Genomic DNA, 12787 nt, shown 5'->3' with positions numbered 1-12787 from the left:
ACGGCACCAACAAGGATTTGTTGCTTTTCTTCTGTGTTTATGACCTAAAAACAAGTAAAAAGTTTTGCCAGGGGAATTTTTTGGTCAGGATGGTATTACTCTAAACACAACACAAGACAGCAATGTTACATAAATTGCTAACACTCATTTTCTTCAGTGAATGGAGAAAATAAAACTCACACAGTAGTCACACAGTAGCTGTCCAAGAAAACACATGAAAGTGAACTTCAGGTATGACTGATTTTCCTGCTATGACTGCGCATTTACAACTATGAAACACAACTGTTCCTTTATTTAAATTCTGTGCACATCTGCACATACTTGAATGCTTTTCCTGAATCATACTGAGGTTCAGTGAAATTTCTTGCTTTCCTTGATACTTGTTCGTTGACAGGCTCTCATTCACACACACACACACACACACACACACACACACACACACACACACACACACTGACTCTCCACAGGAGGGTACTGTTTACTGCTCATAAAGTGTTCTGGATGTTTCTTCTCATACAGTCTTGATCTTGGTCTCATCTAAAAGGAGTTTTTTTTGCCATTTTCTATCAAAAAGTCAAAAAGTGTCAGTGTAAGTCATTTTAAAAACAAATACAGAGACACAAATGGTACAAATGTAGGGCTTCCCTTTCGTATTATTTAAAATAAAATTGTAATATTTGTCTTTTGATTTGACTGTTGTTTGCATGCAGTCATGTTACAAAACATGCAGCTTTTGTCACAGTGGTACTGTGATCTTAAAATGTTTAAACAGATAAAATCACAAGACTTTATGCTTTCAAACAATGTGCAGTTTGTTAAGATTGAGTGAAGATGTTTCCCTAACTGAAAGGTACAACACGCTCTTAGAATATATTTAATGTTTAAATTATCCATACCATCTTGATCATATGTGATTACACACATATTGCTGCAAATGATGCAATTTATACACACTTTAAGTCATGGGGATGTTACTGTAGATCAGATTGTCTTTTTCAAAGAACTGAACATCGTTTTTAGGTTTCATAGGTCAGCTCCATCCAACCAAAAACTAAAGTATTCAACATACCTTGTTTATAATGGTTATATTAATTATACTTTTCATGAAGACTTAAAGAAACTTAATTTCTTACATAATAACATTAAAATACTTCCAATAGCTTGCTTTGATCAACTTATTTTTAAGCTAAATAACATTTAATATCAGTGTTTTATCGTGAAGATAAATTTCCAAAGCAGAGTATTTTAAGACTCATGTGCTGCATGTTACAGTAAAAAGGGGAAGAAACTATGAACGTAAGTTTACTGTAGAGATGATTACTAAACCCTGTGCTCTCTGGTTGGGCACTAGATGTAAAACTAAGATTAAAAGGATTTTGATCAAAGCAAAAACATCAAGAGAGGAACCCATATCTTTCATCTCTTGCAAGTTCACCAGTGAGTTTCAGCTCGTTGCTGATCTTAGGGATGATAAGAGTAAAGGTGGGGAAATTTACGTAAGAGAAACATGAGTAGGCAGGCATCTACTTGTTTAGCGGAAATTCATTTCCTGTGGCGAGGATCTTTAAAATGTTATTTTATACATTTTGTTTTGATTTAAAACATTTAATTATTTTGCAATCCCAGTTCCCTGAATTTAAAAACTGTGGACAAAACTTTTGAGAGGTAGATTTGTCTTCTTTTTGACCTTCGCCTCGAGTTAAGAACAAAAAAAGAGGTTTGAACTTTACCCTACAGCGTTCAAGTGCCATTTTAAAATCAAGATAAACAGAATTAATGATGTTCTTGAGGCCCACAAAGTGAAGTCAGTGAGGTGAGAACTGAACTTCCTGTGTTTTCACAGTTCAGCTCTGAAGGAGGAACATGCAGTTAAAGAGCACTTCAAACTTAACAGACTTGTACATGTTGTTGTTGTTGTTGTTGTTGTTGTTGTTGTGTTTTCCTAAAACCCTCCTGACTGGGCACAGCTGCAGCCTGCTTCTGTGCTCCAGAAAATTGAAGTGAGTGGTGGTGACGTTTCCAGATCTTATGCATTGAAAACAAAAACAGCCAGTTACAGTAAAGGATTATAGGAAGTAGATTTCCTTGAAACAAAGACGGAAGACATCTCATACATTCAAGAACATTATGTGAAGCTTGTGTAAAACTAAGTAGGTTTCAATAGATGACAGTTGCCCTTGATAATGACTAACTCCAAGTTATGACTGGCTGAGGGGCAACAGTATTTTCCTTCTAAACTACAAAAAAAAAAAAAAAAACTACTACAAAAGTTCTGTCAGATTAAAGCCTAACCCTTTTTAGAACCTTATATTTTCAAAAAGTTGGGTTAGTGAATATAAAACTTATTTATTTATTTATTTATTTTTTTTTTTAAACTTATTTTTATATCTGAAAATCTTTTTTTCTAGTTCTAAAATAAATCTGTGGGAAAATTACACGAGGAAAGAGCAAATAAAGTAAATACAGCATGACATTTTTGACATACGTTTTTCAAAAATGTTTTTAGTTGGGATGCAACATCTCAGCTGTAAAATGAGTATTTGAGGATCTGTAAAAGTGTATTATTAAAAGTGGTTTGTAATGTAATGCACATATTTTTAACATGTTGGATTCTGAAAATATCTTAAGAGAGAGTCTGTATTAATTCAGATTGATTTTTTATGTAATAATTTTAACTTGAGTTTAAATGTTATTTTGGGTATAAAAACAGCAGACTTTTGCAATGTTTTATGTTGCTCTGTTACTTAAAATGCTGTAAAATATAAAACGATAATCAAGCAAAACAACAAAAAAGATTATTTACTGTTCCATTTTCATTCCATTTAGTTGAAAATAGACTAAATATGAAGCAAAAGATATTTTAAAACTTGCCCATCTTGTATACTCCTAATAGTCCATGTGATGCAGTATTTTCTATCATTCCTGTACGTTCAAAATAATTGTGACTATTTTTGCCATACAAGAAAAATCGGTAGTGTTTGATCTCACAACCAAGATTCCTTTTCTCTCAACTGCTCCCTAAAAGCACTCAACTATAGAAACTCTGAAGCATTGTAAAAACACTCAAGTCATCCACCTCTGATTCATAACACAAATGTCTGTTAGGTAAGCATGCTAAGGTTTGTTGTTTTCAATTGAAAATGATGTTCAGTTCTTTGAAAGCAAAGTCAAAAGATAAAAAGTAATTTATGTTCATGCTTTGAGTCACAGCGAACCTACAGTAAGAGAAGAGAGAAATTCATTCAGTCTTGTTGGTGGTGCACTGTAAAAACAAACAAACAAACAAACAGTCTAGCAGCAAAAGATATATATATATATATATATATATATATATATATATATATATATATATATATATATATATATATTCTATACATTAAATATCTGTTTATGTATATGTAACTCACTACTAATTCAAGATTTAGCAATTGAATGATACTGTAAATAGTATAATATTACTAATAATACTATATATAATAATATTTTATATAGATTAACTGTAATTTAACATTAAAGACCATTTAGCAATGGAATAATACTATTAAAAAATATAATGTCCCATTATATTAATTTACTGATTTGAGCTTTTATTTGTTTAATTAATATTTGTGAATAATTTAATTGTTTTTATGGCATTTGCACTTAATGTAGAAAAAAACCCCAAGAGAAAACCTGTAAGCAACATGATGTGTATTTTTTTACATAGATTTTTATATAGAATTCACTGTAATTTAATATCCAAAACCACAAATCAATGAAAAAAACTGTAAAAAGAAATCTATAATGTGCCATTATATTAAATGTACAGATTCCAACTTTATTTTATGGTTAATATTTGTAATAAAAGTAATTTACTTTTTTATTTATGGCATTTGCATTTAATGTACAAACAAGAAAAATCCTGTAAAATAACTATTTAAATTTTATTTATTTTCCTTATTATGATGGTAATTGTTTGACAAGTATTGTTTTTTTTTGTATTTTTTACATAAAATCGACTGTAATTCAACACCACCCTCACCAGGTGTTGAGTTATATCATTATTATTATTATTATTATTATTATTATTATTATTATTATTATTATTATTATTATTATTATATAATGCCCCAATATATTAATTTAAGGTTTTAATGTCCTGCTAAGATTTGTTATGAAAATAATTTACTTTTTTAATAGCATTTGCATTTAATGTAGAAAATACAGTACATTTCTGGAAAACACCTTTCAAAAAATTTTTTTTACAGTGTACGGCCCCTCCTCCTGTGTAGTGTAGGTGTTATTAGAAACAGTACGTGCTGAGCCACTCTATTTATGGAAAGAAGAAGTAGAAAGAAGATGACTTTTCTGAAAACACAGAGGGACCTACTGTCAGATGAATATCACTATGTATGACTTATGAAGTGTGTCAAAAGATACCCCCGCCCCTCTGCGCTGACTGAATAACTCCCCAAAAATATTTCCTCCTTGTTCACTCTGAGTGAGCAGCTACTGTGTGCATCATGGCAGTGAATGGCAGCTCGGTGTGGGTGTGAGATTTGTGTCAAACCCACTCTCTGTTTCTTGGTTTCAGTCTTTCAGTGAGTTCCAGGCAGCAACATGGTTTCCCGGGGATTTAATTTAAATGTTTTAGACTCAAAATGTTCCTCCTATGGAAGCCATTCACAGTTTCTCATCTTTGGTAAGTGGTCTATAATTTTCTTAATTTTTCTGTTGACTTATTATTTTGTGCTACTTGAGAGTTTTTCCTAATTCTACATGGATTTAACTTTTTTTTTAAACATTTTTTATTTCCTAAAAATCATATTTTCTTCACTTAATTGATTGATGATTTTATGACTTGTAGGTTAATTTGCTTGTATAAATAAAGACAATAATAAAATATTTTAAATAATAATATAATGAAATGATTATAATTCATAATAATAACAATATTATTATTATTATTATTATTATTAATAAGAGTTAGATGACATAATCAGTTTTTTAAACTATTATTATAGACAAAAAAAATATTGCCACGGTTTCTTTTAGGTCTTTGGCCTATTTATATGTCCTTATATTTAATTAAAGACCATTTCAAATTTAAATTAATTGAATAAAAATTATTATAATTATTAATTATTATATTATATTTTATTATTATAGGAAAAAATAATATTCTGCATGTTTTTTGGAGGGCTTTGGCCTATTTATTTGCCTTTTTTAAATTAATTTAATCATTTTTCAAATTTATTTCAAGGGCTCTGGAGGATTTTTATGTAAACTACTTTATTATAAACACTAAATATAATTCAAATAACTTTTTTAAAATATATAATCTAATATTAAAGTCAGATTTAACTTAAAAGCTATCTGCTCTTCTTCACATTCAAGGTCTGCTTCTTGTTTACTACTCCTCTCACGCTCAAGCTTCAAGTTACGGTAGGATATTTTACACTATTTATCACAATATTTCTTCATATTGCTGTTCAAAAAAGTGACATCTTAATTTTTTTTATGCTATGAGACAAAGAATTCTTGTAAAAATGACACACTGAGGAAATAAGATTTGATCTAGTTTCACATGAAAATTATCTTCAATTCCAGTGAATTGCAAGTCGCTGAACATTTCCTCCAAATATCAACACTGTGGGATTCACACAGGTAAAGATACGAGTCATCCAACACTGAATAATCAGCTCTAAAATCAGATTACAGACTGAAAAAAACTTACTTTTGAATCTTAACTGCATTAATGTACACTGCCTTTCTTTCAGATGGAATCCATGATTTAGATTGTTTTGGTAAATATATTTTACGTAATAGTAAAGAGTGTGTGTGGAAACCTGGAAACCACAAGTCAGCAAAGACATACACACTCATCATACAGCAGCAGTAAGTTTTACTATTTTTCCCTAACATTTTCTTATATGAAATTATTAATCACTAGTAATGATTTTTGATGACACACTTCTCATTTTTCAAAACAGTCCTAAAAGAAATAAAAGATATTGCAGAGCTTACTACAACATCACCCAAATCTCTAAAGAGATCACTTTAGATGAAAACTATGACATGACCGCTGAGGTTTTTGAAAACAGCGAGTCAACAAATTGCACAAGAGCAGTTTTCAGAGGTTCACCAAAGAGCTTGTGTAAGTCCAGAAACATGTTAGTACTTTTAAATTCCCTCTTTTCAATGATAAACCTCTGACTGAATAAAGTTGTTTTTCAGTGCGATGTGGTCCTCCAGCTAGCGTGTCCTTCAGCCGCAAATCTGGAAGCCTGGTTTTGAATGTGAGCTGGCAACAAGAGGACATAAGGGCCGTTATGAATTACTCTGTGAGATATAAAGCACTGGGTAGCCCGTCATGGAGTAAGGTCAGTGTTGAACATCTGTTAACACACACATTTTTGATCATAAATATCTCAAAGAGAGAATGATAACTTCTTATTAGATCACAGCCTTACTTAATGTGAAATTACTTGGACAGAAAATAAAAATAAATATGTTTATCCAAGCAGAATAAAGCATGTTTCTCTTTTGAGGCGTGGAAAATATTTATGGAATCAACAGTTAAGTCTGTACACATAATGCTCTCCAATTTGCAACAACATACAACTAGTATTTGTGTCCTGTGTTTTTGCAGGAAATAATTGAAATGAAAGAGTTCATTTGTCCTCTTTACCAACAAGAAGACAACTAAATATGCATATAAATGTCTCCCAGGAAAGGGAAAACATTTGAAAAATTCTGCTTTAAAGTTGTTGGGTTTTTTTCTTTATTTCTTTCTTTCTTTATTTTTTTATGATTTTTGCATTCTTTCTACTGGCCACTAGGGGCGACTCCACTGGCTGCAAAAAGAAGTCAGATTGTATGAAAGTCTATGAGAGATTTACCCTACTTCTCCGTTGGTTTTATACCTCAGTAAACGTTCTTATAATGTATTTTTGCAGGAGATAGATGATAAAACATATTGTCTCCCAAGAAAGCATCTCTTCTTAAAATTAACATTTAGTAAAAGTAAAATTTGAATGCCCCAATGAAAAATGTATGTAAAATAACGTATGTCACATATTTTCCATCTTGCAGACATTGATTGCACCTCGAACAGTCTCGCCAATTTAACGCCTCTGTAACTACCTCTGAAGGCAGTACAGAGCTGGATCACTTGGTCCCCCATCACGTCTCTGGCACATTCAGATAACAGGCGAAGCATCAGAGGCGTAAATATCGCAGCTTCAAACAGCAGTCTGAAAGGGGCTAATTAGCACTTAACACAAAGTTTATAAAGCTTCCTTCACAGCGACAGTAGAACATCACACAGCTGTTTTCACCAGCTGATTAGGACATTTTATGACAAGTAAACTGACCTTTATGTGTCAAACAATGGAGTTCCCCTTTAACTGAACTTTGAAGGAGTGTGTGAATGTGTCTGATGTGGTTTTCTTTCAGAAGAGATCTTGATCTGAATGAGATTAGCATCTTTAATTTCTTTTTTGTTCACAGCCACCTCTGCGATGCCAAAATGGAGAGAAATGCATAGTGAACAATGTAATCACCTCACTGGTCTACATTGTGCAGATACAGTGTGAAACTAATAAACAATGCTCACAGTGTCCGTGGAGTGAAGAGCACACTGTCCCATCAGGTCAGCTGTCTTGTTTAAACTAAATATAATGTAGCTGTTTTTATGTATTGTGGTGAGATATATGTGGAAATGACATCTGTATGATTCCAAGAACTGGAAGAATAAGCTAATTAATTATGATATTACAATAATGAATGTCCTCTTTCAGAACTGATCACACAGCCTGTTATTGTCAGTCTTGAAGAAACTGACATTGCAGGGAAAAAAGGCAGGCGGCTGCTTTCTTTAGCCTGGAAGGTAATTCTTTATCACCTCAAGTTTTCTTTCCACAGTAAATATAACAGGGGTGATGTTATTTTGATAATAAAATGGCTGTGTTTGTTAGTTTCCTGCCAATGAGCTGTATGAAGGCTACTATGTGACGATATGGAAGGCGTCAGGAGAGGCATGTGAGAGTCTGAACACCATTCAGCCTCAGATCAGACTGATTCTCTCCCACTCAGCTTATCATGTCAACATTAGTGCTGTGAACAACGCCAGCACCTCCCCAGCTGTAAGTCGGGTGATATTAGAGCGAGAAGACAAGCCCAGTGAGTTGTCATCAAACTTTTTTATTCTCTAAGAAGTTGCCACTTGTAAAGGCACAATGATTCATATAAAAGCTGCAGAATAACATTTAAGTTTTGCCATCACAGGTATGATAACCGGGAAGCTGAACATGACAGTCCACAGCAATAAATCTTTTACTGTCTCCTGGAAAGATAATCTCATCAAAAGCTATGTCTGCTATTCTGTGGAATGGATGAAGACGGGAGGAAAAGCAGCCCACAGCTCCTTTCATCAGAACAAAGAAAACTTGAGGACCTTGTCTCTTTCAGCAGGTGCGGAAATATCTTTTGTTTCCTTCAATTGATGGAAGTGCTGGTGAAAGTCCAGCCTTTGTTCATATCTTGTTTTTGTTATTTTTGTTTATATCTTTACACAAATATCTTACTTTGGAGGATAACTTATGTTTCCTCATTATGTTGATAATAAACACAATTAAAGTGATCTTATAAAACATATCCAAACATAATTTTGTAGGGTTAATAATAGTTAATTAAGTGACTAAAGACATTTAGTTTCCTGCCTTTGCTTTCATCCATTTATGTCATTTTAAATCCTCAGAGCCTTTGCAGCCGTATGAGAGGTACAGCCTCACTCTGCACACACGGCCACAAAAGCCCCCCTGCAACATGAAGCATGTCAACAACAGCGAGAGCACCTATGGGAGGACACAGTTCTACTTCATTGAGGGATGTAAGTAACAGGCCTATTAACCTTCCACTGTTGTATAAACAAGACTAAAAAGCCAAGAAGACACCAAGCAGCAGTGAAGTTTGGTGAGCGGCGAGCTGAAGGCACAACTAAAAGTTGCAGATAGTTTAACTTTAAGCGACAAAATTGCAGCCAGAAAATACTTGCAGTCCTATGACTCCAGCGACATGTTGACCGATGATACAAAGAGTTTTTTCCTGCCTGGATCACATTTCATGGCTGCAGCAAAAAATAATTATTGTGGCGAGCAGCACTTTGCTGCTGTTTGGTGTGTTTTTGGTGTAACTGTGAGGTTGAAAGGCTAATGTTCAAGACACACAGTTAGAAAGATAAACCAAAATCCTGGAAAAATAACATTTTGACCTGGGGTTTAAAAGTCACCAAGGTTCACACAAATTTTCAAAGAGTTGTTGAGACATTTCAAATATTAATCTGCTGATTGCACTACAGAAAAAGTCAGGAGATCACCAAAATCTTTATGATTCATCCCATTGGGAACATAAATATCTGGACTAAATTGTTGTAATAATCAATTTGGTAGATGTAGAGATATTTTTATTTGATAAGTGAAATGTTGACCTGCTAATGGCTCTAGAAATAAAGCCAGGAGATCAGTGAATACAGTAGGATTCATCCTCTGGGGACCATGAATATCTGTACACAATTGAATGGCAATCAATCACATAGTTGTAGAGATATTTTATTCTGGACCAAAGAGGTGGACTGACCAACCAGAATTGCCATTATATAGAATTAAACCGGAACAACAAGGACAAAGATCATATCTAATTTCGAGTTTCTTCTGATTCTATCCAGAAACAGTCTTGTGTTGTGTTCCCACAGCTCCTGTCAGCGCTCCCAACATCAGCAGCGACAATGTGACTCTGAACTCAGTGGTGCTGCAGTGGTCCTCTATCCCGGAGGAAGACATCAGAGGCTTTTTACTCGGTTACGTAATCTACTACACTGAGTATCACCACAGAGGGACAACTACAGAGAGAAGTAAGCTTTATCCACTGGATCTGTAAACCCCTCATAATACCAGATAATGTGAGCCGAACATCAATAATGACCAACGTCTGGGACCAGATTTCTTCTTGTTGGGAGGGTGAATCTGGGATAAATTGGCCCAGAACTCCTGCAGTCTGAGTCTGGAAAGAAAATGTAGCTAATATTTTGAGTTAAGCATTTACACACAGTCTCTGACTGAATTATTGTGAGTGAATTTCCTGTCTGCCAGCTGGTTTGTTTAGCACCGTCTCTAGAGGTTTGTGAACAATATTGGCAGACTTAAATTGAACTGCTGATAAATATGTGCAAACTTTATTTGTAACAGACACTGCAGCATAAGCATTTGGTTTAATGCTTAGTGGTCTGACACTGCAGTGAGCCAAAGTCTGGACCAGTCTGTCTAATTTGCATCTGTAATATGCTAAAAACTGTCACTCTTTGATTGCAGATATCACAGTAGATCCAACATTAAACAGCTATAAACTGAGGGATCTTAAAGGCGGCACAGCATACGAAGCCCAGATATCTGGTTTCACCCTGGCAGGATCAGGAGTACGGAGCAAAGCATGTCTCTTTAAAACCGATTATCAAGGTTATATCCATTAATCAATCATAAAAAAATTGAATTTCTGATGCTTATATTTGCAAAGAATGACATTACATATTATTTTTTTGCCTTTTTCCCCATTTAGGGTTTTCTAACCTCAGTGGTGTCATCACAGTCTTTGCAGTTGTGGCCGCTGTGCTGATATTTGGATCTCCGATGATAAAAAGGTACACCCACTGTCTGACGTGTATGTTAACCAAGCTGTTGTTGATTTTTGTCATGGGTAAACATCTATATTTACTCTACATTACCTACTTTAGAGCAAAAGTCATTCTGTGGCCAAGCATACCTAACCCTGGAAACAGCAATGCAATGCAGAAAATAGACCGACCCTGTGAATTGGTAAGTGTCTGTCCAGTTCTAACATCTTGGACATCAAATAAAACCTAAAGTTTGCGATCTTAACCATGAAGAAATCAAATCAAGCTAATGGGGAAACTGTTTTCACTTCACTCAGGAACTACTAGAGTCCATTAATGCTCTAAAAGTGGAAGAATGGGACACAAACAGCCTTCAGATAGTGGAAAAAGAAGATGTGATCCCTGTGAGCACATTACCATCAATGCTGCCGCTTCTCCACGCCTCAGAAGATGAGGAAGATTCACCAGAAATTATCTGTAACTGGATCCAAACAGACACAGAGGACGCAGCTGGAGATATTTCACCTGACATCACTGCAGAAACATTCTCAGACGTCCAACAGACAAAGCCTCAGAGCTCTGCCGTCATTTTTTCAAGTGATTATACAACGATGGAAATGTTTCAGCAGGGGATGCCTCAGGGCGTGCCGGTGAATATGGCAGTTACCCAAGCCGTGGAAAACAAACCAGAGGACACAGACTTGACTGTGGTAAAATCAAGATTAGACTATATAAGGCAATTTAGTACCAGTCCGATCATGGACGGCAGTTTGGAAAGGACAGTGTTTGAATCACACTGACTGGGTGTTATACTGTTTCACTTGTAGTTGCAGGTCAACAGCATGTATTCATTTAGTCTTAAACCATCAATAACAATACTACAAGTACAGTTTTTAACTCTACATTACCACTTTAAGAGCCACGCTGCCAGCAGGGCTAAAATAAGAATTACTGCCGGAAATGTAATGCTTCCTCCATGTTGCAGTTAATATGCATGTCTGCAGCAGATGTACAGTCATGGCCAGAAATATTGGCACACCTGCACTTCTGCCAGATAATGCACCACTTCTCCCAGACAATTGTTCCAATTACAAATGCTTTCGTATTCATATGTTTATTGCTTTTGTTTGCATTGGAACAACACAAAAAAGCAGAGAAAAGAGGCAATTCTGATATCATTCTACACATTCATGTAGCCTGGGCAGTAGACAAAGCTTCACATGTGGACTTTGCTACATAAGAATGACAAATAGCAAAGACATCTTCAACCCAGCCGCACAGATCTATCAATTACCACAGTTCAAGGAGGGCCATGAATCCTGTACAGATAATGCACTTTTTACAACTAAAACACAGATTAAATTTGTTTCACTTCTAGCAGTTCCGATGCAGGAAAATCCTCATTGGGTAGCAATAGTTTTCTTACTTTAGTGATCAAAAAATAAATTCTGAGTCCAAGATTTAGAAATAAATAATTTTTGATCAACCCATATTTATTTCAGCTTTAAATTATCAACCTATAGTAAGGTCTAATTACAGAAAGACCTGCAGATAATGGTCACTGCACTCAAAATTAGTCTCACCAATTTACTCATTCATTATCCAGAACCGCCTATCTGAACTGGGGTCGTAGGGGGTCTGGAGCCAATCCCAACTGGCATTGGGGGAGAGGGGGGTACACCCTGGACAGGTCGCTGAACTATCCATTTATGTTTTAAAATTTTAGTGTCAATTAACCTGCCTGTCTTTGAATTGGGGTAGAAAGCCGGAGAACCCAGAGAAAACCCACGCTGACACAGGAAGAACATGCAAACTGTAGTACATCACCTAATCAGTAGGCTAGCAAATGTAAAATAGGGTCAGAATCTCTCTTCTGTTCCTAAGTTATGGTGTTGAATAACAGATAGGAAAGTGTTTTTGCAGAACCTTAGGATGCTATGTTGAATCTGACCATCACTTCATCATCCTCGCCTATTATATATTTATGTGAACTTTTGTTGTAATTGGGCTGTAGCTGTCACAGAGGCAAAACAATCCTACAAATTAAGGTTCAGAGGCAGTCACGTTAAAGTATCCTTTATGCAAATTCAGGCTTTATGGCTCACAGTGAAACACCTCTTGGAGAAGTTCCAGTTTAAA

General features: G+C 34.9%; 1 protein-coding gene across 1 annotated transcript; it reads left to right on the top strand.

Annotated features, from left to right (window-relative positions):
* The first annotated feature begins 4512 nt into the window (after window positions 1-4512).
* On the top strand, window positions 4513-12718 carry LOC131992133 (interleukin-31 receptor subunit alpha). Its single transcript, XM_059357587.1, is given in 18 exon segments — window positions 4513-4539; window positions 4541-4594; window positions 4597-4681; window positions 5377-5424; window positions 5590-5646; window positions 5760-5877; window positions 5973-6136; window positions 6217-6362; window positions 7492-7633; window positions 7782-7870; window positions 7959-8163; window positions 8269-8454; window positions 8741-8872; window positions 9734-9892; window positions 10350-10493; window positions 10594-10675; window positions 10769-10850; window positions 10966-12718. Coding segments are annotated over 18 exon segments (2403 nt in total). The 3' UTR covers window positions 11449-12718.
* Window positions 12719-12787: the final 69 nt, after the last annotated feature.

Source organism: Centropristis striata, chromosome 19 (assembly GCF_030273125.1).
Source record: "Centropristis striata isolate RG_2023a ecotype Rhode Island chromosome 19, C.striata_1.0, whole genome shotgun sequence".
NCBI classification, from domain to species: Eukaryota; Metazoa; Chordata; class Actinopteri; order Perciformes; family Serranidae; genus Centropristis; species Centropristis striata.
This window is presented reverse-complemented; position numbering and strand designations above follow the sequence as displayed.